At 41.8% G+C, this 27,703-nt stretch overlaps 1 protein-coding gene and 1 pseudogene across 8 annotated transcripts in view; one reads left to right on the top strand and one right to left on the bottom strand.

The window, feature by feature from the left end:
* The first annotated feature begins 1,385 nt into the window (after positions 1 to 1,385).
* LOC100410366 (small ribosomal subunit protein eS24 pseudogene) lies at positions 1,386 to 1,968 on the top strand (annotated as a pseudogene).
* A 6,006-nt stretch (positions 1,969 to 7,974) lies between these two features.
* PRDM10 (PR/SET domain 10) overlaps positions 7,975 to 27,703 on the bottom strand; it is a 98,180-nt gene continuing 78,451 nt past the window's right edge. For 2 of the 8 annotated variants that reach the window (XR_013523136.1, XR_013523134.1), the window contains 9 exons: positions 24,439 to 24,618; positions 23,052 to 23,162; positions 21,256 to 21,456; positions 20,297 to 20,611; positions 18,035 to 18,136; positions 16,698 to 16,878; positions 13,864 to 13,967; positions 11,725 to 11,852; positions 7,975 to 11,121 (listed from right to left, as the gene is read on the bottom strand). Coding sequence is in view for 4 of the 8 variants with exons in the window: in XM_009007113.5 (XP_009005361.4) it covers positions 10,918 to 11,121; positions 13,864 to 13,967; positions 16,698 to 16,878; positions 17,996 to 18,136; positions 20,297 to 20,611; positions 21,256 to 21,456; positions 23,052 to 23,162; positions 24,439 to 24,618 (1,437 nt within the window). In the remaining 4 variants the exon portion in view is untranslated. Of the gene's footprint in view, positions 11,122 to 11,724; positions 11,853 to 13,863; positions 13,968 to 16,697; positions 16,879 to 17,995; positions 18,137 to 20,296; positions 20,612 to 21,255; positions 21,457 to 23,051; positions 23,163 to 24,438; positions 24,619 to 27,703 lie in introns of all 8 variants that reach the window. The other 6 variants (XR_013523135.1, XR_013523133.1, XM_035265089.3 and 3 more) reach the window with 3 other exon arrangements.

Consider the following 27,703-nt stretch of genomic DNA (forward strand, 5'->3'; position numbering starts at 1 on the left):
TGGATGGGAGACCACATTGTATTGATTATTGTAACTTTATATTGTCTTGAAGTACGGTACTGCCAGTCTTCTAACTTTGTGGTTTTCCTTTAATAATGTGTTGGCTATTCAGGGTCTTTTGCCTCTCCATATAAACTCTAGAGTCAGTCTGTTGATATCCACTAAATAACTTGCTGGGATTTTGATTGGGATTACATTGAATCTGTAGATTAAATTGGGAAGAACTGACATCTTGACAATATTAAGTCCTCCTATCCATGAATACTGTCATTTATTTAGTGCTTCACTGATTTCTCTCATCGATCATATTTGCAGTTTTCATCCTATACATATTGTGCATATTTTGTTAGAGGTACACCTAAGTATTTCATTTTTGGGTGTGCCAATGTGAATGGTATTGTGTTTTTTCATTTCAATTTCCACCTGTACATTGCTGGTATACAGGAATGTGATTTACTTTTTTAAATTAACTTTCTTTTTTTTTCTTTTTTTTTTTTTTTTTGGTCTAGACTGCTCAGCAGGAAAAATTAACTTTATACCCTGCAACTTTGCTATAATTGCTTATTAGTTCTAGGATTTAAAAAAAATGCTTGGCCTGGCATGGTGGCTCATACCTGTAATCCCAGCACTTTGGGAAGTGAAGGCAGGTGGATCACTTGAGGTCAGGAGTTCAAGATCAGCCTGGCTAACATGGTGAAACCCTGTCTCTACTAAAAATACAAAAATTAGCCAGGCTTTATGGCGGGTGCCTGAAATCCCAGCTACTCAGGAGGCTGAGGCAGGAGAATTACTGAATCCAGAAGGCGGAGCTTTCTGTGAGCCAAGACTGAACCACTGCTTTCCAGCCTGGGTGACAGAACAAGACTCTTGTCTCCAAAAATTAAATTTAATTAACTTTATACCTGCAACTGTGCTATAATTGCTTATTAGTTCAGTATTTTTTTTATTCTTTTGGGTTTTTGTCACCTGTAAACAGCGACAGTTTTATTTTTTCTGGCCAATTTGTATAACTGTGGGGTTTTGTGTGTTTTTTTGTTTTCCTGTCTCATTGCATTAGCCAGGACTACCTATACAATGGTGAAAAGCAGTGGTGAGAAGAAACATCCTTGCCTGGTTCTCAATATTAGCAGGAAAGCTTTGAGTTTCTCACCATTAAGTATGATGTTTGTTGTAGGGTTTTTGTGGATTTTCTTTACCAAGTAGAAAAAGTGCCCCTCTATTCTTAGTTTACTGAGAGTTTTTATCATAGGTGGGTTTGAGATTTTTGTCAAATGCTTTTTCTGTGTCCGTTGATATGATCATGTGGTATGATGTTGGTATGATGTTTTATATTAAATTGTTTTCAAATGTTGAACCAGCCTCACATACCTGGGATAAATCCCATGTGGTTGTGCTATATAATTGTTTTTATACATTGAGGACTTTTGCATTAATGTTCTTGAGCTATATAGGTCTGTTCTTTTTCTTGTAATGTCTTTGTCTGATTTTAGTATTAGGATGAAGCTGCCTTCATAGAATGAGTTAAGATCCTCTCTTCCTCCCTGGCTGTTTGAGGATAGACCGCCATCATGAATGACACAGTAACTGTCCGAAAAAGAAAGTTTATGACCAACCAACTACTTCCAAGGAAACAAATGGTCACTGATGTCCTTCACCTGGTGAAGGCAACAGTGCCTAAGACAGACATTCGGGAGAAACCAGCCAAAATGTGCAAGACCACACCGGATGTCATCTTCGTATTTGGATTTAGAACTCATTTTGGTGGTAGCAAAACAACTGGCTTTGGCATGCTCTATGATTCCTTGGATTATGCAAAGAAAAATGAACTCAAACATAGACTTGCAAGACATGGCTGTATGAGAAGAAAAAGACCTCAAGAATGTAACAGAAGGAATGCGAGAACAGAATGAAGGAAGTTAGGGAATTGCAAAGGCCAGTGTTGGTGCTGGCAAAAAGCCAAAGGAGTAAAGGTGTGCAATAATGCTATCTGCAGCCATTGTGGATTTTTCACAAGATTAATAAACTAAAAACTTTTTTAAAAGATGTATTCTCTCTGCTTCTGTCTTTTGAAAGAGATTGTAGATAATTGGTATGATTTCTTCTTTAATGTTTGTTAGAATTCACCAGTGAACACATCTGGCCTGGTACTTTGTGTTTGGAAAGGTTATTAATTAATTCAATTTATTTCACACATATATATATATATATATACGCCTGTTTATTTCTTCTTCTATGAGTTTTGGCAGACTATGTCTTTTAAGAAATTGGTCCATTTCATCTAGGTTGTCAAATTTGCATGCATACAGTTTGAATAGTATTCCTTTATTAGCCTTTTCACGTCCATGGGATCTGTAGTGATGTCCCCTTATATATTTCTGATATTAGCAATTTGAGTCTTTTTTTTTCTTTGAGACAGAGTTTTGGTCTTGTTGCCCAGGCACAAGTGCAATGGCATGATCTCAGCTCACTGCATCCTCCACCTCCTGGGTTCAAATTATTCTCCTGCCTCAGCCTCCCACATAGCTTGGATTACAGGCACATGCCACCATGCCTAACTAATTTTGCATTTTTAGTAGAGATGAGTTTTCTCCATGTTGGTCAGACTTGTCTCAAACTCCCAACCTCAAGTGATCCACCCACCTCAGCTTCCCAAAGTGCTGGGATTGTAGGCATGAGCCGCTGCACCTGGCCTTTAGCCTGGTTGGTGACATCAATTTTATTGATCTCCTCAAAGAAGCAGATTTTGGTTTCATTTATTGTCTTCATTGATTTCCTGTTTTCAACGTCACTGATTTCTGCTCTAATTTTTATTTATTTTCTTCTATTTATTTTGGATTTGTTCTTTTTCTAGTTTCTGAAGGTGGAAGCTCAGATGATTGATTTTAGATCATTATTTTCTACCATTTGCATTCAATCATAAAATTTCCCTCTCAGTACTACATCCAAATATTTTTATGTTTCTTTCTCATTAAGTTAAAAAAAAGAAATTTCTGGAGACAAAGTCTCACTCATGTCACCCAGGCTTGAGTACAGTGGCACAATCACAGCTCACTGAAACCTTGACCTCCCACGCTCAAGCAGTCCTCCCACCTCAGCCTCCCAAGTAGCTGAGACCACTGTGCTCAGCTAATTTTTTAAAATTATTTTTTGTAGAGACAGGGTCTCACCATGTTGCCCATCCTGGTCTCAAACTCCTGGGCTCAAGCGATCCTCCTGCCTCAGCCTCCCGGAGTGTTGGGATTATAAGTATGAGCCACTGTGTCTGGCCCAAAATATTTTTTAATATGAGATGTCTTTTTTGACTCATGTGTTATAAAGAAGTGTGTTTAGTCACCAAATATTTTGAGAATTTCCAGCTGTTTTTCTATTATTTCTAGTTTAATAGCATGTGGTATAAGAACAGATATTTTATGATATCTATTAAGTTTCTTAAGTATGTTTTCTGCCCCAGAATGTGTCCTATGTTGGTGTTCCATGTGCTCGATAACAATATGCACTCTATTATTAGAAGCAGTCTATAGATAGATATTATTTTTTATTGATCTTTGGTGTTGAGCATAACAATGTCATTACTGATTTTCTGTCTGCTCGATTTGTACACTTCTGATAGATGACTCCACTATTATAGTTAGAGACCAATACCCCTCCATTTCTCTCTGTACTTCTGTTTTTGCCTTACATGTTTTGATGCTCTGTTGCTAAGCACTTACACATTAAGGGTTATGTTCTCTAGGAGAACTGACCTCTTTATCATTACATAACGCCCCCACTTTATCCCTGATAACTTTCCTTGTCTGAAGTCTGCTGTCTGAAATTAATATAGCTACTTCCACCTTCTTTGATTAGTGTTAGCATGGTGTATCTTTCTCCATCCATTTGTTTTTAACCTACATGTCATTATATTTAAAGTGGGTTTCTCATAGACAACATATAGTTGGGTCTTATGTTTTGATCCAGCCTGACAATTTCTTTTAACCAGTGCATTGGAACATTGATGTTCAAAGTGATTATTGATATATTTGGATTAATATTAACTATATTTGTTCCTGTTTTCTATGTGTTCCCTGGTTCTTTGTTCCTATATGTCTTCCACTCCTTTTCTGCCTTTTGTGCGTTTTTTTTTGAGATGGGGTCTCACTCTGTCACCCAGGCTGGAGCGCAGTGGCACAATATAGTTTACTGCAGCCTCAAACTTTGGGCCTCAAGCAATCTTCTTGGCTCAGCCTCCTAAGTAGCTGGGATTACAGGCACATGTCACCATGCCCTGCTAATATATATTTTTATTTTCTTAGAGACAGTCTCACTACGTTGTCCAGGCTGGTCTTGAACTCCTGGCTTCAAGTGATCCTCTCACCTCAGCCTCCCAAAATGCTGGGATTACAGGTATGAGCCACCATACCCAGACTCTGTGGGTCTAATTGAACATTTTATATGATTCCATTTTCCTTACTTTCTTAGAATATCAGCAATTCTTTTTTTTTTTTTTACTTTTCAGTGGTTGCTGTAGAGTTTTCAATATACATTTGCAATTAATGCAAGTATATTTTCACATAACACTATCGCACTTCATCAATAGTGTGCATTTTTTTTTTTTTTTTGAGAGGAAGTTTTGCCCTTGTTGCCAAGGCTGGAGTGCAATGGAGTGACCTTGGCTTACCACAACCTCTGCCTCCCAGACTCAGGCAATTCTCCTGCCTCAGCCTCCCAAGTAGCTGGGGTTACAGGCATGCACCACCATGCCCAGCTAATTTTGTATTTTTAGTAGAGACATTTTCTCCATGTTGGTCAGGCTGGTCTTGAACTCCCGACCTCAGGTGATCCACCTGCCTCAGCCTCCTAAAGTGCTGGGATTACAGATGTGAGCCACCACACCTGGCCATAGTGTGCATATCTTATAACAAAATAATCCTAATTCCTTCCTCCCATCCTTATATCATTGCTTCATTCATTTCACTTACATATGAACACATAGACACATATATTAGTATATATAATAGAATATATCATTGCTATTATTTTGAACAAACTGTCATGTGTTAGACCAATGAAGAGGCCAGGCACAGTGGCTCACACCTGTAATCCCAGTACTTTGAGAGACTGAAGTGTGTGAAGGGCTTGAGCCCAGGAATTCGAGACTAGCCTGGGAAATATGGCAAAACTCCATCCTACTAAAATAAATACAAAACATTAACCAGGTGTGGTGACATGTGCCTGTAGTCCCAGCTACTCAGGAGACTGAGGTGGGAGAATCACTTGAGCCAGGGAAATGGAGGTTGCCTTGAGCTGTGATTGCACCACTGCACTCCAGCCTGGGTGACAGAGTGAAAACCTGTCTCAGAAAAATAAATCAATGAAGAGTAAGAAAAATTAAGACTTCTTTTACTTTCAGTTATTAAAGTTAATAATGATTTTTTTTTTTGAGATCAAGTCTCAGTCTGTCACCAGGCTGGAGTGCAGTGGCACAATCTCAGCTCACTGCAACCTCCACCTCCTGGATTCAAGCAATTCTCCTGCCTCAGCCTCCCAAGTAGCTGGGAGTACAGGCATGCGCTACCATGCCTGGCTAATTTTTTTGTATTTTAGTAGAGACGAGGTTTCACCGTGTTGGCCAGGATGGTCTCGATCTCCTGACCTCATGATCCGCCTGCCTCGTCCTCCCAAAGTGCTGGGATTACAGGCGTGAGCCACCGCGCCCGCCCAATGCTCATTCTTTATGTAGATTTGAGGTTCTGACTTTTATCATTTTCCTTCTCTCTGTAAAACTTCTCTTAACATTCTTTCCAAGGCAGGTCTACTGGCAACAAATTCCCTCAATTTTTGTTTGCTGAGAAAGTCCTAATTTCCACTTCACTTTTGGAGGATAATTTCATGGAGTACAGCATTCTAGGTTAGTCACATTTTTTTCTCTCAACATTTAAATATTTCATTCCACTCTTTCCTGATTTGCACAGTTTCTAAAGAAACATCACTTTTTGTTCATTTGTTTCTTGGTTTTGAAGGATTTTCTGCATCTATCCTGTGTGTCCTTTGAGCTTCCTGGATCTGTGGTTTCATGTTCCATATTGATTTGGGAGAATTATCAATCATTATTGCTTCAAATATTTCTTCTGTTCCTTTCTCTGTCTTCTAGTATTCCCATGAGGCATAGTAATACCTTTTCTTCATCATCTCAGTTTTTGGATATTCTGTTTGTCTTTCAGTTTTAGAGGTTTCTATTGAGACATCCTCAAGCTCAGTGATTCTTTTCTAAGATGTGTCTAGTCTACTATTTAGCTTCTCAGAGGTACTCTTTGTCTTTTATTTATTTATTTATTTATGAGATGTAGTCTTGCTCTGTAGCCCAGACTGAAGTGCAGTGGTGCAATCTCGGCTCACTGCAACCTCCACCTCCTGGCTTCAAGCCACCTGAGTAGCTGGGATTACAGGGGCCCGCCACCCTGCCTGGCTAATTTTTGCATTTTTAATAGAGGTGGGTTTCACCATGTTGGTCAGGCTGGTCTTGAACTCCTGACCTCAAATTATCCACCCACCTCGGCCTCTCAAAGTGCTGGGATTATAGGTGTGAGCAGCCGTGCCCAGCCTACTCTTCATTTTTGATCTCTAGCATTTTAGTGCATTCTTAGGGTTTCCACCTCTCTCCTTACATTGTTTGTTATTGCTTGTTAGCTACTTTCTCTAGTAGAGCCCTTTTCATATTGATCACAGTTGTTTTAAATTCCCAGTCTGCAAATTCCAACATCTCAGCCATATCTAAATCTGGGTCTGTTTGCTCTCATTCTTCAAATCTGTGTCTTTTGCCTCTTAGTATGCCTTGTAGTGTTTTTCTTGGTAGCTGGTCATGATGTGCCAGGTAGAGAGAATTTCTGTAAGTAGACCTTTAACAATGTGATGGTAGGGTGTTGGGGCAGGGGAAGCATTCTGCATTCCTGAAGGAGGTCTCAGTCTTCTGGTGAGCCTGTGCCTCTGGACTGTGAACTTCACAAGTGCTCAGTTATCCCCCTTTAGATGAGGGATGATGGTGAGAATGGGCTGGAGCTGGGGATTTCTCTTCCTCCCGGGGAGGTTCTTCTATAACTTCAGCAGTTTAGGTGCTTATTATAATAGAAAGATCAGAAAGTTCTGGAGTATTTCAAAATGGTTCCTTCTCCCCTTTCTCTGCTGGAAACATGAGGGGATTTTTCTCCAGATTTCACTGCAAGAAACTAGTCGAGCTCCTGGGGATTAAACTCACAAAATTGTGGGTCTCCCTTGATCCCTGTTCAGTGACTGAGTCTCCTAGATGTGTCCACACTGAGCCTGTAGCAATGCATCAAATATAGTTCAAGTTTTCCTACCCTGACATTGGTTCTCACAGAGGTTATTGCTCATGGGTTTTTTTGTGTTTGGTTTTTTTCTCACCAGTTTCTGTTCTGTAAGCTGTGATTCTTTGTATTTGCCTGTTTGTCTTTCCAATTTTGGGAACAGCAGTTTGTCCTGTGAGCTCACCTTTCTGACAGATCTAAGGAGAGATGTCAATCTCTACATTTGCTTAGCTTCTTACTTATGGCTAAGATGGAGGAAACCACTTCCAAGCTTCCTGCATGCCACACTGGAAATCAGAAGTTGCAATTCTTTTTTTTTTTTTTTTCAGACTGAGTCTTGCTCTGTCACCCAGGCTGGAGTGCAATGATGCAATCTCAGCTCACTGCAACCTCTGCCTCCCAGGTTCAAGCAATTCTCCTGCCTCAGCCTCCCAAGTAGCTGAGATTACAGGTGTCCACCATCACACTGGGCTAATTTTTGTATTTTTAGTAGAGGCAGGGTTTTACCATGTTGGCCAGGCTGGTCTCAAACTCCTGACCTCAAGTAATCCACCAGCCTCAGCTTCCCAAAGTGCTGGAATTACAGGCGTGAGCCACCACACCCGGCCAGAAGGTGCAATTCTTAAAAGAAAAAAATGGCTCTTGTAGCTTCACACATAAAAACAAACAAATATTTTGTTTATTAAAAAAAATATTTATTAATTTTTACACCTGCTGCATAGCACAAGACTATGAACACTATAACTCACTGAATGTACAATAAATGTTCACATTTAAATAACAGGATAGGGTCAATATTTTCAACCAGTGGGTCAGCTTTAGCATCTCATGAAGTGCTTTTTAGACCTAGATATCTTAAGAGCTTTTTGAAAGGATACTTCCAAGTCAGAAAACAAGAAGATCAAAACAAGTTTTTTTTTTTTTTTCCCCAGGATAACAGGAATTTCACATGATGAAATGTCTATTTCTGTTGGTACAAATCAACAATAAAAACAAAATCTACATCCAACCTACTCCAAAATACTCACACTGCACTGAATGAAGTCTACAGTGTCAATGTGTCTTAAGAGAGGCCATAATATCCACACTGGCTACATACATGTTTGCCACATTGAGTCTTCAGATGGCTCATCATTTGCCATCTCTTCAAATCCAGGTCCTTTTAGAAATCTATGACCTTGGAATGAATGTGCAGAACACCTGATCTGAAAGCCACATGACTTGGCTCGACTGCCATCCGCTTCTCTGGCTGATAATATAAAAATTAGTTTTAGAGTCTTTATTTCACATAAGGACCAAAGAAGAAGAGAACTTAGAAGGGAGAGAGACAAAGAGGTCCTTCCATAATATTTTCCTCTGTGTATTTTAAAACTTAAAATAACTGAGGGGGGGAGAAAAAATAAAAATAAATTAAAAAATGTAACTGCCATAAAATGAACATTCCATTCAGTGATTCTTTTCAATTTTCCAGTAAGTTATTCCTGAGAGGAGGGAGACACCTCACTGGTTCAAATTAAAAAGAACGTAACAGGACCAAATGTAAGTTATAAAAGCTAAAACTGGACCTTTAGAGAATTCTACCATTCTTCCCCTACAAAGTCTTTCTAGACTGAACAGTAGGATATTTGTAATCATTACACTGTGGGAGTTAGGGAACCCAAGTCTGTATTTTGTAATGCAGGGTCAATATTTTCTGTTGAATATCTTTGTCACAATGATAGAGTCCATTTTCAGTTTCCATATATTTATGAAGTAACTTTCTCAAGTTCTCTTAGTACTCAAACGTTGGGGGAAAACTATATGAAAGGGGTCTCAGAAATAAAGTGCAAAATCTACATATTAATAAGTTTCTTTAAACAGAACTGTTCACTTTTCAGAAACGTGTCTTTATCATAAAGAAACGACTCTACTTAATTTATATAACCAGTTTTGGGCGGGGTGCGGTGGCTCACGCCTGTAATCCCAGCACTTTGGGAGGCCGAGGAGGGAGGATCATGAGGTCAGGAGTTTGAGACCCGTCTGACCAACATGGTAAAAACCCGTCTCTACTCCATCTAATTTTGTATTTTAATAAATACAAAAATTAGCTGGGCGTGGTGACCTGCACCTGTAATTCTAGCTACTCAGGAAGCTGAGGCAGGAGAATCGCTTGAACCCAGGAGGTGGAGGTTGCAGTAAGCCGAGATTGTGCCACTGTATTCCTGCCTGGGTAACAGAGTGAGACTCCATCTCAAAAACAAAAAACAGTTTTCACCCGGAAATGTAAATTAATTAGTGAACTTCATTTAAAATGAAGTAAGGTCTTTCTGTTCTGGAGTAATAAATTCTACTATGCAATAATTATTCTAAAAATGTGTTACTGTGTGACAAAAAAGTTGTTAAAATATATACTGGTTTTTTTAATGCCCAACTAACAGTATATTCATAAAGACTGGATTTCTTCCAGATCCCTTGTAACTATCTTAATTATTATAAGTAGTCCCCACATTATAATTTTTCTCTAAGTGTGAAGTTGATCATTTTATTAAAAGGTCCAGATGAGTCACAATATGTTTACTGTTAAAAGTGTTAAGAAATAAGAAATGCCACCTTTCCATCCAACTTTAAAGAATGTTCATTTTAAGACAGCATTAAAAGTACTAAAATACACTGAACACTGTCAGCAAGAATTAAATGTACACCTGGTAAGAACAAGGAATGCATCCTTTACCAATGAATGATAAATGAATCCTGCAAGGCAGAACAAAATTTCAATACTCTCTCTCTCTCTCAATCGTTTTGGTAATTTTTCTTGGTACCAATATCTCTTTCTTACCACCACCACAACCAGAGAATGGGAGGCAAAGCTTGAATGTAGGGGTTTAGATTCTGCTGACTTCAAGCAGCCTTTTCTCTTTCAGGGAGTCCACCTTTGTGAAATAATGAAGAACTATCAGAATGTCAGCTTCTGACCTAATCCGCTGAGGACCAGCATCTGTGGAAAGCACTAACAACAGCCCAACAATAGTTTTCTAAAATAGGGAAGTTAAAAAAAATCAGCAATAAGAAAAATTTAGATGACAGTTATTCCTTCAGAACATCACTGTCAAACTTTTATTTTATCATGTTTATTTGCTTATCAACAGGCTCCCTTTGGAAATTACTGAAAACTAAAACTCACAAGATAAAGCAGTTCAGACCTAATACACACCCACAAAATGCCCCTTCTCCTTCAGTGCCATGGCTTGGAATAAGAAGTCTGGTAACCATGGACTTGGCACATCCTTTCTTCACCTTTGGTATGAATACGCCACTCAATATTTCCACAAAGGAAAAGTAAGGCTTGTCAGCGTGTTAAAAAACCAACCCAAGAGCAAGTCCAATTCTCTCCATCTCGTAATCTACTTTCCCCTGAAAGACCTCCATTCCGTGGCAAAAACAGGGTTTAAAGAATGAGTTTGATAAAGATGACCTTGGCAAAATAAACCTCAGTGTATGGATGAGAGACGAAACTGCTGTTTCCAAACTCTTGAGTGAATAATAAATCTTACAAAAGAGTTCTAAGTGTTAGAGCTTTCAGACTTATGAATGAGAACAGACATGAGGTGGGTGCTGGATTCGACCTCCAGAGTAGAAGTTATGGTTTGGTGATGTGCACTTCACTGCTTCCGTTCCCATTGGTGGTGGTGGTGATGATGTACTGTGTGGTCTGCTGTTGGCTGGTGGTCTGGGGGTCCAAGGAGTCACTGTGTGCAGGTGGCTGGACCTGGACTCCACCAGAAAGGGCAGAAGTCTGCTTTTCTTCCAATTCTGGTTGACTTTCTGATAACACATAATGACCCTAGAGGAGGAAGAAAAAGATCTTTAAACACCTGGGGCCTTAAAGGGAGGGTGAAGCTATTGGAGAAGAAGAGAAATGTGAAGAAATGTCATAAGGGACCCAAAATAGGCATCTATGAGAGATGCTTTACCTAAGTCCTTTAGAGAGGGCGGATCAGTCACAATAACTGACTACAAAGGTAAGTGCCTTAAAGCAGCACCTTAGCAGTTTCAGCAAATGATACAGTGAAAAACTTCAGGTACAGTAATTTGCATCATGGTGGCAACATAAGAGGCAAACAGAACGTGCTGTTGTAATGCTCCTGAGAATTCACAAATCCAGAAAAGACGGTTCACTAGAATGGATCAAAGAAGAGATATTTCAAGCCTCACTGAAGAGGCAGAATGCCCCTGAAGACTGGTAGTGAAGATCTCAGACTTCAGAATTTCAAAAGACCAGCAAAATCTTAAAAAATAATAAATGGTCCCCAAATTTTATTTTGTCAAGTAAGGTCATTTAAAACATGCTACCATCAAATAGACATTTTAACACTGAGCACAGAAACAACAGTATCTCAGAATAAAATCCCTTACACTGAAGAAATTTAGCTTTATGAAAACTTACACATTGTCTTTGTTTTCTTATTTTTTCCCCTCATCATGAAAACATCTTCATAGACCTGTAGCTGGCTATTTTGTTACATTAACATTTTTAAAGAAATGTGTCTGTCAGTCAGAAGGAGGGTTGGTCAGCTACAGAACAGAGGAAAAGAGACGTCACAGAGAGACTCTCAGGCAGTAGCGTCTTTGCACTTCCCTGAAAACAGCCATCATCAAATACCCATTTGATTCCTCTAGGGTCAGATGTTCTGAGTTCACCCCAGCAAGCAACGTTCTGATTATGATTGGCTTTTCCATGTGGGGAGGGGGCTAGTTCTCAACCCCACTGACTCCTAGGGGGTCCATAGGTGGGCTACAGAGAATACACAAACCCCTGAAAATGTACATTAAATTAGTGTGCAAGTAAACTGTGGCAGGGAAAGAGAAACAACCTTGGCTACAACTGTTCTCGAATGAGTTCCAGGCCAGAAAAAGGTCAAAGTCAATGGGTCCTACAGGGAGCAAAAAAAAAAAAAATGCCCTGATCATGGCAATGTAATTATTTCATTTTACATTTGTTACTGTTTTCACTGACAATTAATAGTGTTACTATGGATTTGCATATCTCTCCTAAGTCTAGTTAATATGACCTTGTGTGCTGAGAAACAGGTGAGCTCTCAGTGTACTTTAAAAAAAAAAAAAAGAGAAAGAAAAAAATCAGGTTTTTGAGGCCTCTAGTCTAGCTAGCTACCCTCTGAAACCTCTAAGAAAGTCTTCCCTTGGGAATATCTTAATATTCCCAGCCATTGAAGATCATTTTTCCTCTCACCTAGCTTTATTAAGGTATAATTAAACAAATCAACCTGATTTACATATCCATCGACTCATGCACTTACCTTCTTTTTTTTTTTGTGGAAAAATATTATCTATACTATGTTAACAGATTTCAAGTATACCATACATTATTGAGAACACAGCTAGTATGCTGTACCCTAGGTCTCCAGAACTTATCCATCCAGGAGTATTTTCCCTTTTTTGTCTTTTCTGAGACAGAGTCTCACTCTGTTGTCCAAGCTAGAGCACCGTGGTATGATCTCTGCTCACCGCAACCTCCACCTCCCAGGTTCAAGCAATTCTCTTGCCTCAGCCTCCCAAGTAGCTGGGATTATAGGGGTGCACCACCACACCCAGGTAATTTTTATATTTTTAGTAGAGACAGGGTTTCACCATGTTGGCCAGTCTGGTCTTGAACTCCTGACCTCAAGTGATCTGCCTGCCTTGGCCTCCCAAAGTGTCAGAATTATAGGCATGAGCCACTGTGCCTAATCAAGAGAATTTTTCTAAATTCATATGTATGTATTCTGTCTTCTAATAACTTAGAGGCAGGTCAGAACAAACCAGAGAAGGTAAAAACAGAAAAAGGAGATACAATCAACATTGTACCTGCCCAACTTAGATAACTTATGGCAATGTTTTTCACCTTCGGGTGGGTGAAATGTTTAATACAGCCATAATTGATTTATTTTATTATTCTCTCCCAACCCAGTTGTGGGCCAATTGTCTTGAGGACTCATTCTTTCCAAGAAGCACATAAAAGCACCCATAAGGACCGGGCGCAGTGGCTCACAACTGTAATCTCAGCACTTTGGGAGGCAGAGGTGGGTGGATCACCTGAGGTAGAGAATCTGAGACCAGCCTGGCCAATATAGTGAAAACCCATCTCTACTAAAAATACAAAAATTAGCCAGGTATGGTGGTGCCCGCCTGTAATCCCAGCTACTTGGGAGGCTGAGGCACAAGAATCATTTGAACCCAGGAGGTGGAGGTTGTAGTGAGCTGGGATCATGCCACTGCATTCCAGCCTGGCGACAGAGGACTCTTTCTCAAAAAAAAAAAAAAAAAAAAAAAACCCCTCATAGGGATGGAGCTAGGACCATTACCGTTATTAATTGAACAGATACTTATTGAGCATTTGCTATATCCTAACCTCTTGAACAGGGCACTGTGGATAAAGTGATAAAGCCCAAGACCCAGCTGTCAAAGAATTCATCATCTACTGTGAGAAAACAGAGAAAGCCAATCATTAAAACATAAGTGGTGATAAGAGTTATTGTATGGCACCACAGGTCAGACAGGAAAAACCCGACTGAGTAGCGTAGCTTACCGGAGTAACCGCCTTCACCTGGCCAGTAGTAACTGGAGTTGCCACACCACTGTCTGTAATCACAAACTGACCTGGGGGAAGCGTCATCATTTGAATCTCAGATGCTAAAAAACAGGAAATATTCAAAGTTCAGTGGTCTCAGATTTTAACACAAGTTTTAGAAACAAAAACAGAACCAGTAGCCACCACAGTCCCCACTGATTTGCTTGCCACGAGAGTCTCACAATGATGTGATTTCTTGGTACAGTGAAAGCATCTCTGCTAATTGAGAACAGGCTGGTATGCAGCTACCCAGTGTCAGAGACAGTCAGTGCATTCCCCTTCAAATGTGGCTTCTCAATATCCACAAAGGATATTTGGTAAACAAAGGAAATGAATCACGTATTTAAAGCATTTGTCCTGCCTTTCTTGTACAAAGTGTACCTGATAGTAACTGGGTAGTTAGGCAAAATTTTTTATTTATAAAAGTTTTCTAGCTAATGAATATGGATGCTAGAATCATGGCCAGGCACAGGGACTCATGCCTGTAATCCCAGCACTTTGGGAAGCCAAGGCAGGACAATCACTTGAGCCCAGGAGTTTGAGACCAACTTAGCCAATATAGTAAGACCCTGGCTCTACAAAAAATTTTAAAAATTAGATCACATGTGGTGGCCCACACCTGTAAACCCAGCACTTGGGGAGTCTAAGGTGGGTGGATCACTTGAGCCCAGATCAGAGCTGCAGTGAGCCATGATCATGCCACTGCATTCTCCAGCCTGAACAACAGAGCAAAACCCTGTCTCAAATAGTCTTTTTCTTTTAGAGATATATACCAAAATATTTACGGATGAGGTGATACGAAGAATCATTATTCAGTTGGAGGATGGGAGATAATGATGGGCGCATATATGAGACAAGCCTGGGTGTAAGTTGGTAACTGCTGAGGCTGGTCAATGGGTATAGGATGGCTCATCACACCCCTCTCTCTACTTTTATGTTTTTATATTTTTTCCTAATAAATTCAGTCCCAGAATTTTTCTACAGATTAGAATCCCAACTCCTCCTATTATTACCATGAGTATCTTCATCATTCCACTTTTTCTTTTTTTCTTTTTTGAGATGGAGTCTTGCTCTGTTGCTCAGGCTAGAGTGCAGTGGCATGATCTTCACCTCCCAGGTTCAAGCAATTCTCCTGCCTCAGCCTTCTGAGTAGCTGAGATTACAGATGCCCACCAACACACCTGGCTAATTTTTTTTGTATTTTTAACATAGATGGGGTTTCACCATGATGGTCAGGCTGGTCTCGAAATCCTGACCTCAAGTGATCCGCCTGCCTCAGTTTCCCAAAGTGCTGGGATTACAGGCGTGAACCACCGTGCCCGGCCCACTCCACTTTCTGTCACAGGAATTATACTGAGTACAGAGGTCAGTCTGTTCACCAGATTCTACAGGTAAAACAGTCCTTCCCCGACTGGAAACTAGACCCAGCCCTCGTTGTGACCCCTAATTTGTTTAAGAGTATAGATTATGGCCAGGCATGGTGGCTCACACCTGTAATCTCAGCACTTTCGGAGGCTGAGGTGGGTGGATCACCTGAGGTCAGGAGTTCGAGACCAGCCTAGCCAACACAGTGAAACCCTGTCTCTACTAAAAATACAAATATTAGCCAGGTGTGGTAGCGTGCACCTGTAATCCCAGCTACTCAGGAGGCTGGGGCAGGAGAACTGCTTGAACCCGGGAGGCAGAGGTTGCAATGAGCCGAGATTGCACCATTGCACGCCAGCCTGGTTCAACAAAGTAAGACTCTGTCTCAAAAAAAAAATACAGATTGTAAAAATAACTAGATGGTAGAGTTTGAACCTGACTCTGCAGCAAATCTATATAACATAGCCAAGGCTCAATCATGACAAAGACAGGCCACCCAAAAAGAAATCAACAGAAGAAAGATCAACACTGACCTTTCTCCCTTCTCAGCACCTACTCCTCCTACTTGCGACTACTGAGGTCTGTTTCCTCTACTCCTATTCCTTCCGTATCTTCCATGATAAAGGTCTCATGCTTCCTGACCTACACTCAAAGCTGTTTCCCCACCAAGGTGTTTACCTTCTCTGACCTCTGTCAGTCAGCCGGTTACTGTTTCCATAGATGAAGCTCAGGGTTTTGGAATCAACTACTTATCTCTCTCTCTTACTAGATGATGGTCTCTTTGAGCCAAAGACTATTTTCTTTGGAGCAGCAGCAGAGTGGGGTGGTTTAGAGTCCACACTCTGAAGCCAGACTGCTGGGGTTCCAAACCTCTGTTTACTAGCTCTTGGAAAAAGTGAGAGTGTGAAAACTGTCTTATCTGTAAAATGCAAATAACAATTGCACTTGCCTCATAGGTTGTTGTGAATACTGACTGTGTTATACATGGTTCAGAATCATTCCGGGCAATATAGCAAGAGCTTAATGAAAGTTGGTTAACATTATTATTGCGTGGTGTTACTGATATAAATGAGAATATTAATCTTGGTATACCAGGGCCTAGTGCAGTGATTGATATACAGGCATTCTACAAATACTGGTGGAAAGGATGAATCAGCACCGTCAACATAGAGTATATCCATCTATCTTACTATTTAAATTACACAGCTGCATTTCCTCCAGCAATATACCTGACGTTTCAAAAATGTCATATCAGGGTAGCTCCCTGAATCAGAATGCTAGACCTTGAGTTTCGTCATGAAACTCACTGAAGTACATGCACTACAGAGTGTAAAAAATGGCCAATAGATACTTTAAAATTTTATCATAAAGCTGAAGAAGTTCTGACACCACCTCTGACCTACACGGCATTGTCCCATCTTACTTACAATAGCCACGGAAGGAATTCCAAGTGCTGGGCAGGTACGTGTGCTGCACAGAGGAATTCTGCTGCTGCTGCTGCTGCTGATGCATAGCCTGGCCCTGTGTGGAAGAACTGCCCTGGATGTGGGAGGGGCTGAGTCCCTGCTGAGCCTGCTGGGCTGAGGGACTCAGTGGCTGCCCAGATACCTGGGGAGAAACAGAAAGCAATGGTAGGGAATTACAAACTTCTAATATATAGAAGACTTACAAATAACTGAAGGAAGTAAATCAGACTAATATGAGTTATAATACTGAAACTATCATTGCCATTATTGAAAATAATATTTTAAATAAGAATAAAATCAATGAAAAGCAAGCATGACTATGAAATTCTAATTTGTTTTCAAAGGATTCTCTACCAGAGTGTGCAAAAAATTAATTTCAATCAAGTTGTTACAAAGATGAATGAAAAAATATATAATTACCTACATTATATAAGGTTAAAAATAATGGGAGACGAAATAGCTTGCCTGTGTCACAAAGCTAATCTGGAACACAAAATGAAACAGAACCCAGAGTTCATCACTTCCATTAACCAGCACTGGCTAATCCCGCCTGGCTCGCGGAGTTTGGCACAGGTCAGTGAACTCCTGACAACAGGCTGAGGCCGGTGCTCTCCAGCTGCCACACTGCAATCTCGCTCCAAACTATGCTCCCATCTTCCTTTCCAGACACCATTTCCTGTTAGTAATCTAAACAGAATAACTCTTTGCTATAAATGTACATTTATACCACATTAATGTACGTTTTCCATCACAGCATGAGCTTATTCAGATCAGAATGCCTTCCCCAACTATTATGTCGAAACTGTACCCCTCCTTCAAAACTCTTTCAAAGACAGCTTCTTCTACAAAAATGCCCTGGATTATCTCCTAAATCTAATCTCTCCTCTCTGAACTCCGAGAATGTATCTATGTATCTAATACCATACTCAAGCATACAAACACAGTAACATACAATATACCATAATACTCCACAAAGCCACTATTCCAAATCATTGCATTTAGAATGGAAAGCAAAGGCCACTGTTGTTTCTAGGATGTCATATCACAGGGCTCCAAGTGGGCAGAAGCAGCCAATAGCTTAATATGTGTCCACAATACCAATATAAAAATTGGAGGTAAAGGTAAGATCCTTTAATACAAAATCCAGAAACAACAGTATCTCAGTAGCCAAGGTCTAAAGAGAAAGTCCTCCCTCTCATTAACTACGATAGTCCCTGAGGCCATGCTAATGCCTCCAAATAGTCTGTGGAACAGGGTACCTGGGCCGAGGATGAGGCTGAGGCGGTGGGCTCGCTGACCTGGATGTGCTGCACCTGGATGGCATGCTGGGGGTAGGGCTGAGGATCGTGGAGCTGGCCGACATCCACAGTGGACTGCTGCGACTGGTGAGGGGAGGTGGCCTGGACGGAGAAAAAACAGGCCCAGAAACCAGATATATATTGATTGAGGTTAAGGGAAATCCTTCTAGAGAAAAGGTTCAGTTAAAAACAATATCCTGGCTGGGGGCAGTGGCTCATGGCCTATAATCCCAGCACTTTGGGAGGCCAAGGCAGGTGGATCACTTGAACCCATGATTTCGAGACCAGCCTGAGCAACATGGCAAAACCCTGTCTCTACAAAAAAATACAAAAATTAGCCAGGTAGCTGGGCGTGGTGGTTCATGCCTATAATCCCAGCACTTTGGGAGGCTGAGGCGGAGGGATCACTTCAGGTCAGGAGTTCGAGACCAGCCTGACCATCATAGTGAAATGTCTCCTCTAAAAATAAAAAAATTAGCTGGGTATAGCGGTGGGTGTGCCTGTAATCCCAGCTACTTGGGAGGCTGAGGCAGAAGAATCACTTGAACATGGGAGGCAGAGGTTACAGTGAGCTGAAATCATGCCACTGCACTCCAGCCTGGGCAACAGAGAGACTCCATCTCATAAAAACATTAGCCAGGCATGATGGCATGCCTATAGTCCCAGCTACTGATGAGGCAGAGGTGGGAGGAATATCTGACTCTGGGAGGTTGAGGTTGCAGTGAACCATGATTGTGCCACCGCACTTCAGAGTGAGACCCTGTTTCAGAAAAAAAAAAAAAAAAAAGCAAAACCAATATCCCAATATACGCCAACAGAAATAGAAGAATGGAAGGAATTTCAGTTCCAATGCTGCACTCCCGGAGAGGCCACACCTAGGCCAAACCAGACAACAGGATAGAAAAATATTGTTTAAAGAACTATGCTTCTAACACATAAGCCACTAATGTTATTAGATTCTGGAAGAGAAGGACAGAGGGAAGATAGTTCTGAAAATAAGCTGAAAAAGTTGTCGGGAATCAAAAATTTCAGTTGCATTTAATGATCTACCCTTTATCAATTAAAAGAGACCAAAGAAGAGAATTTGCTTTTAGTTTGTCACTATTAACCCACTAGAACAGTGGTCCTTAACCTTTTATGTACCAAGAACATCTTTGAAACAGTGGCTAAAGTGCAGGCCCTTTTTCTAGAACGATGTACCTATACATCATACTTTACAGACAGCTTGAGGGACTCCGAAGTTCCTCCAAAGCCTAAAGTTAAAAACCCTCCACAAGAAAAACAAGATAAAGAACAGTCAATGACAGTGGCAACTTCCAATGTCCTGTTCCCATGTTAGTTTTAAATTTTCAGAGACCAAATGATTTCAAAGCAACAAGTTTGTTCATTTGTGCCCTGGGGACACTTCTCCTCAGTGTAATTAAATGAAACAATAGTTTTGGGAGAATTCTTTCATTTAGCTCCTTAGTCAATAAGAATCAGTTCTTCATTATCTGGTAGAAGAAACACAGTTTTACTTCTTTACTAAGAAGGCACTGACTGATACTCAGAGATTGAATATTATTCCTTTTTTTTTTCGACACAAAGTTTCACTCTATTGCCTGGACTGGAGTGCAATGGTGTGATCTCAGCTCACTGCAACCTCTGCCTCCCAAGTTCAAGCAATTCTCCTGCCCCAGCCTCCTGAGTAGCTGGGATTACAAGCACCTGCCACCACACCTGGCTAATTTTTGTATTTTCAGTACAGACAGGTTTTTGCCATGTTGGCCAGGCTGGTCTTGAACTCCTGACCTCAAGAGATCTGCCCACCTCGGCCTCCCAAAGTGCGGGAATTACAGGCCTGAGCCACTGTGCCCGGCCATCAATATTGTTCTTTATAACCTCTCTTTGATATAAGACATTTGATACGCAGGTTGTGATTTATCAAACTGGCTCATTACCAAGTAGCCAGCCAGGATGGTAAAAGATAAGGATTCAGAAGAGGCTCAGAAACAGGTGCTGTGGCTACTGTCCTGCCACAGCACAGGAGGCTTGTAAGTGCTGGAGCCTAAAATCTCCTGACTACTATAGACAGAAATCTCTTACACTGCTAAGGCCAGAGGCCTCATTAGCCTGAAAGGGGAAGGGGCATTTTACAAATGCCCAAGGCTCAGAACTTCCACGCAGAAGAACATTACATAGATCCCAGCCCCAGCTCTGAGAATGAGGTGCTGGTGGCAATACGGCATTCATAAGGAAAAGGGAAACCGAGGCACATAGTACCGGGGCCACTTGCACCACTTGAAGCTGTATGTGCTGAGGCTGCTGGAGGCCAGATGCTGACTGCGACACAGGGATGTACTGAATTCTCTGGTAATCCCCCTGTGGCGTTCGGTAGTCTGTCGTTAAGGTCTGGGACAGTTCTGTCATTGCTTGGGTGAGCAGGTCCGTCGTCACCACGGTCTCTCCAGTGGCGCTGTCTGTAGTTAAAACTGCTGGGGTGGCACTGATCACAGCTGTCGTCAGTGGTGTGTGTATGGTGTTGGAGAGCTGGGCGAACTCTGGATGCTTCTTTCGAATGTGCTGGACCATTTTGGTCTGAAAAAGAAAGGCAAAAAACAAGAATAATTATTAGAATTTGTGATTTTCCATTTTTCTCATATGTAAATCCTCCAAAGATTCCTAAAGTCCGTTATCTTATGTCTTAAAAAAAGAAATATCAAAGCAACACTGATGCTATGCTTGTACTTCCTGGGGTAATATAATGCTATAGAAGCAGGAAAGAGGGTGGGGAAGAAGCAAAGCCTCACTTGACCCCACAGCATGAGCAAGGTCCGAATACCCGAATACCCCCCGTAACTAGTACCTGCAGCAATCAATCATAATGCCCCCAGCCAAAATGGCCTCCTTTCTAAAACCATCACTTAACTTTCTATGTGGTGCTTCCATAAGCCTAAACTCACCAAATATGAGCACAGAATATTCAAATATGAGGCCCTCTGCAGGCCAAGGGAAAAGAAAAACAGTCAGCTGCTTGAGCTGTTGTTCAACACTAATTCTGGGGAAGGTCCTGCAGTATTCTCTTTCCATTCTCTGCTGTGGTCCCTGTTTACAGGGACTAGGACAACGTCTCTTTCAGTGCTCTGTCAACTCAGAAGGAGCCATCCAGGCCATGTGGATGAGAAGCCATCTTCCCTTAAGAGTCCTTACACGGCGGGTTTGACCTCAGAAACTCTCCCTACCTTGCTACTGTACTGCTTGGAGCAGTGGGGACAGCAGACGGGAGGGGTGGCGATGGTGCCTGTCAGCTGGGTGTGTGTGCTCAGCATGGGGTCTGGCTCTCCAGGACCAGCGGGCCGGAGTTTCCGAATGCTCGGTGGCAGCTCTGCTCCTGGGTGGTTCTTCAGAATGTGGGCTTTGCGCTTGCTGGCACTTTTATAAACCTGCAAATGCAAATGCCTGGCTATGAAAGCAGTGTACAGTTCCACTTTCTTGCTTGAAGCAAACTAACAATTTCGTTATAAGAAAATGAGGAAAAGTATTCATGTAGCCCCAAAGAAACTATATATATGTCCAGCACATATATATAAACAGATCTATTGAAGGACAACAAGGATATACTATAAATTAGAATAAAACAAGAACATAATGTAGATATGCTAGGTTTCTTCCTTTGATTTATAAATCTAAGATAATAACTGTAAAAATACCTTTATCCTCAAGTTTAAAATTTGGATATGATACACAGACACGGGAAGAGAACTGTTTTTAAGGCCCAACTACTTCACGAGAGCTGCCTGTGAAAGCTCTCATGATATATGCAGCTGAAGACCAGGAGCCAGAGAATCTTCCAAATGGCAATGTCAATAGCAACTGCTATCTTTAGTGGGGAATCTATGTTCAAAAATGTTTCTCACTTTTAAACTGATATAGCTACATTATATAAGGAAAGGATGGCTGGGCGTGGTGGCTCATGTGTGTAATTCCAGCACTTTGGGAGGCCAAGGTGGGGGGAATCACCTGAGGTCGGGAGTTCAAGACCAGCCTGGCCAACATGGTGAACCCCCGTCTCTATTAAAAATACAAAAATCAGCCAGGTGTGGTGGTAGGGGTCTGTAATCCCAGCTACTCAAGAGGCTAAGGCAGGAGAATCACTCAAACCCAGGAGGTGGAGGTTTGCAGTGAGCTGAGATCATGCCACTGCACTCCAGCCTGGGAGACAGAACAAGATTCTGTCTCAAAAAAAAAAAAAGAGGGGGGTAAACAATATTACAGTGAAACAATAAATACATATTCTCTGTCTTTTCTGTAACTACACAAAAATAACAGAATAGTATAAGTAGAGTACTCCACCACAAAGCTTTCCCAACCTCTTCCACCTTATAGAAACCCCAAATCTACAATATATTTTATAGGCCATATGATAAACACTCTTGTTTTAGAGCCTAGGAATTTGAAATTAATTCACACGGTAGGCACTTAGTAATGTAATAAGCCTCTTCTTGTGTAACAAAAATCACAGAGAGAAGGGACAGTAAGAAAAATGAAGTCAATTATTTTTTCTTCTTTTTTTTTTGAGACGGAGTTTCGCTCTTGTTACCCAGGCTGGAGTGCAATGGTGCGATCTTGACTCACCGCAACCTCCACCTCCTGGGTTCAAGCAATTCTCCTGCCTCAGCCTCCTGAGTAGCTGGGCACGCGCCACCATGCCCAGCTAATTTTTTGTATTTTTAGTAGAGACGGGGTTTCACCATGTTGACCAGGATGGTCTCGATCTCTTGACCTCGTGATCCACCCGCTTCGGCCTCCCAAAGTGCTGGGATTACAGGCTTGAGCCACCGCGCCCGGCCAATTATTTCTTAAGAAAAAAAAATTGGCTTAAAATAAGACCAATTTTAGTCCTTTCTTGTCTGAATGGAGACTACTGAGAGACAGGGAACCATCTGGTAAGAATAACAAAAAAAATCGTAGTACGTATTCATAAATGTAGACAAGTCAGCTCTCAGCAACCCCAGAGGCATGAATATTTCCCTTTTACCTTATCGCAATACTGACAAAAGTAATCACGATTGGGTTTTATGATGGGTAGAGTTAACTCTGGCACCTCTTCTATCTTCATGTCTGGATGTCTCTTTGATAAGTGATTTACCTGAAGTGAAAACAAAGAGCAAATGAGAAAAAGGGACCCCATTAACCAAACAGAAGCTGCACAAATGCCTCTGATAATGACCGCCAGAAGCTGACATTCTCTGAAGCAAAGCTCCCAAATAATAAGGCATTTGCCCAGAACCAGCACCACCAGACCCAACTGACACCAAAGCACTCACAGTCGTGATTAACAGGAGTTAACAATAATTCACCAAACAATCGAAGGTGAATTCAATGTGGTGAATTCAGCCATCAACAGTCTTTGGCTGAAAGAACTACTGTTAGAAAAAGGAAAATTACACTGGTATGAATTTCTTTGGTGAATTCTCCTCATGCAAACCTGTCTTTCATTATTTAACGTCCTATCCTTACTAAGAACATGGAATGAGATACAGACTAAGGTTCTGAATTTTAAATATTGCTCTATGACTTTCCAGCTCCTGGCAGAAATACATTCTGCACCTGTAACAAGGTCAAAATGAGTTGAGAGCAGAGCACAGGCTGTCTTAATCCTTCAGCTAACCTGGATGCACATACCCTGCTTTGATGGAAAGCTTCCTTCTACTGCTGTTTACTATCTGGAAAAGAGAGGCATTAAAAAGGAATAGCTGGGGGCCAGGTACAGTGGCTCATACCTGTAATCCCAGCACTTTGGAAGGCCGAGACAGGTGGATCACCTGAGGTCAGGAGTTTGAGACCAGCTTGGCCAACATGGTGAAATCCCATCCCTACTGAAAATTAAAAAATTAGCCAGGGATGGTGGCAGGCGCCTGTAATGCCAGCTACTCAGGAGGCTGAGGCAAGAGAATCACTTGAACCTGGGAGGGGGAGGTTGCAGTGAGCTAAAATCTCACCATTGTACTCCAGCCTGGGCAACAAAAGTGAAATTCCATCTCAAAAATAAATAAAATAAAAGGGAACAGCTGGGGAGAAGGCAAATATCCCAAAATAAAATACATACAGGAACACAAAAGAAGGAAATAAAATAGGGTGAGCGCAGAGATTGAGATGGGAAAAGAAAAACAAAACTAGTAATGAAAAATGATGGAAAAAGACCTCTTGCAAGGATTGACCCAAAAAGCAGCAAGAAAGGGCAAAGGGAAACTAGAAAAGAGAGAACTCCAAATTGGGAATTGTTTCCCTCTGTTTCTTCCCCTGGACATTGACAAAACCATTGATCAACATAACTTAGCACAGAATACAACACAAAAGTGACCATCATCGACAGAAATGAGGTGTGCAGGGAAGACAGGAACCCACAGCCACTTGACACTGACCAGCATGCCGCGCCGCCGGAAACCCATCATGCACAGGCGGCACTTGAACGTGAAGCTGTCGTAGTCTGTGGATGTGATGCGAGGCTTGAACGTCTTGGAGCGGCTGATGCGGTCGGCTTTCTTGGCCTCCCTCTCAGGATTATGCATCCTCTGCATGTGTTCCCGTAGTTTGTCTTTTCGCTATTTAGAGAGAATTTTTTTAAATGGGGTAGACGTGGGGGTAGAAAAATTTTAACTGAAGGGATAATTTTAAAAATCAATACAAATTAGCAGTCACCACAAGCCTCCAAGAGACATCTGAGTTACTGGAACACTAGGACATAGGAAGACATGTTAAAAGTGGCTGGGAGTTACTCTGTTCACTAGCAAATGTGTGCATTCCAATGAGCCTTGGTTTAAAATGACCATTAAATAGGAAAGTACATACTGACTTTTGAGAATAAGACTGCACTTACGTAGAGAAGATCAAAGAGAACATGGAATAAGCCTGGTATAAAAGAACTAAAGACAAATCGATAATGAATAAAAGGTAACACCGGATTTTGGAAGCCATATGTAGTCCGGATGCAGTGGCTCACTCCTGTAATCCCAGCACATTGGGAGGCAGAGGCAGGCGGATCACCTGAGGTCAGGAGTTTGAGACCGGCCTGGCCAACATGGCAAAACCCTGTCTCTACTAAAAATACAAAAATTAGCTGGGTGTGTGGCTGGTACCTGCAATCCCTGCTACTTAGGAAGCTGACAGAGCAAGGCTCTGTCTTAAAAAAAAAAAAAAAAGTCATGTATACACTCAATTCCCACACATTTTAGCAAACATATTTTTCTAAATCCCAAAAGAATTTAAGAATCTCTTATCTTATGGATTTAGAACCTCTCACCTTACAGAATTAGAATTTTAAGTAAACAAATCCATTGTGTACTATGGATGGAGCATGGGACCCAGAGCTCAGCTCCTGGTTTCACTATCTAGTGATGCATGCTCATGTGAGTCTGTGGAGAGAATTAGACAGAGCCCATCCCAAATAAAAACACAGTGCCAGCTCCCTGATCCAGTGAGGCTTTCTGCTCTAGGACATATGAATAAACTGTTATTAGTCCTGTAAAGATTCTGAGCCTTTCTACAAACCCAGCCCTTCCCACCTTTTGGCACAGGGGCTTTTTTAAGGACTTCCTTTTTCAGCGCATTTACTCAACAAATATTCCTTGAATGCCTACTAAGTATCAAGCTCCAGTGCCAGGCTTCCCTCCCTCTTCTGCTGCAATGCATATGATCCAACTCCTCTTTCTTCCTAACCCACCTGCCTTCATTTCTGGAAAGCCCAGGAGGGAATGTTCAGAGCTTCGTAGACTGCAGTGGGATTTGGGTTAAGGACACTGCCAAATGACGGTATCTTTCTTTAGTGTAGATACAGCGATGAAACACTGTTGCGTTGCCACTTTATTTTTCTTTTCCTCTTCCTCCTCCTCCAATCCTCCCAAATTTCCACTTTTTTCCAAGCCTCAACATCCACTAGTTCCCCCATCTATTCCCTTTAAACAACCAGTTTACCTTATCTGAATCACCACGTAAATTGCAAAGCCTAACTCAAATATCACACCATGCACATCGTGACAAGCACACATTTGTTGGATGCCAAATCTCCATGAGGTCTTTCCATCCTAACAGCCCCCAAACCAAATCTGCTATCTGCCCCCACTCCTTCTGCTTAAATCATGCTTTTTGGTACCGGTGGTGTCCCAAACATCCAGCCTCTCAAGTGGCAAATCTCCATTCCTTGCTGTCCACCCTTCTCTTTCATCCAAGTGCAAGGTCTTGTTAGCCTCCCACAATGCCTGTCTTGAACATGGCCCCTCTTCTCCACACCCACTGCCTCGGCCTGAATTAGCCCAGCTCTGAAATGCCTAGGGCTCACTTCCTGGTAAGTCTAATTACTTAGCACAGCGTGTTGGCTTAACTTGCTTCCTTGGCTTCCTCTTGCCATGCCCTCCATTACTCCCCCTATCCTCCTGATCATGGCATTGCCACATCCCTGCTGCTCCCTCTGCTTGAGATGCTGATATCCCTCCCTCACTCCTCACCTTTCCCTTTCCCTAGCTGGCAAACTCTTTCCCATCCATGAGTAGATTCAGAAGTGTCACTGTATCTATGACATCTCCCCTACATCCCAAACCAGTGAAACCTCTCACAGCACTTTATTCTTTTCTCTATGCTAGTGTGAGCTCCCTAAAGTCAGAAAGTCCCACCTTGACTCTAATGCTGCCCTCAATGGAGCTTACACTTAGCAGGATGGGCAACTGCTATACACAAATGCTATGACACGGTCACCAGGAAAAGCCCTGTGGAAATTCATGGGAGAAGCAGCACTTAATCCAGCGATCAGGAAATGCCACATATGAAGTGACGTTAGCCAGGTGACGGAATACGACAGTTTGAAAGTATGTTTCGAGTGAGGAGTAAAAGGGAGAAAAAGTACAAAGGCCCAAGGAGAGAGAGTATGCCACACGGATGAAACTATAGTTCAGGCAGGTCACCCTGAGTGCACAGGGAGGCGGGAACCAGAGAGGCTGCCAGGAGGCAGGTCTTGTAGCATCTTAGAAGTAACAAGAACTTAGAGATTTATTTGCATGACGAGCTATTTCCTTTTGGAAAGGACATGGCATCAGAGCTGTTCTCCAGAAAAACTACTCTGATTCTAGTTTGAAAATATGCTAGGAAGGTAGTGGTTTTGTGCTGTGTCAACTTGGCTAAGAGGAACTACATTTGAAGAGAATCTCCTTCCCAAAATGGTGCGGAGTTGGGGGTTAGCCAAAGAGAAACTCACACCAGCCTGGAAGGTGGAAAGGAAGCGCAGCCCCATGCTGCTCTAGATGGTGTCAAGTAGAGTACCTGTGGGTCCCTACTTTTCCTCTCTTTCCCACCCAGCCACAAGTTGTCTCCCTTACTGCCAGCCCTGCTGGCCAGCTCCACATCTGCCACCAGCTGCAGTGACACGGTCTTCCACAAACTGCACCAGCTCTCCTTCCTGGGCCCCCCTGCAGGTGGAGGTGCCTGGTTCCCAGAGTCCCAGGTAAGTTCCGATTTGACCACCCAGACCAATGCTTCTGTGGGCATACTGCCGAGTTCCAACCTCCCAGCTTCTCCCTTCTGACCCTTACTTCTCCATCTTCTAAAATTACATTCTTAGTCCTATAAGAAAATCATCTTCTTTAACACTCATAGTGGCTCTGCTTCTCTGATTGAACTGTGATGAAAGTACTGGGTGAA

Source organism: Callithrix jacchus, chromosome 10 (assembly GCF_049354715.1).
Source record: "Callithrix jacchus isolate 240 chromosome 10, calJac240_pri, whole genome shotgun sequence".
Classification (NCBI taxonomy): domain Eukaryota; kingdom Metazoa; phylum Chordata; class Mammalia; order Primates; family Cebidae; genus Callithrix; species Callithrix jacchus.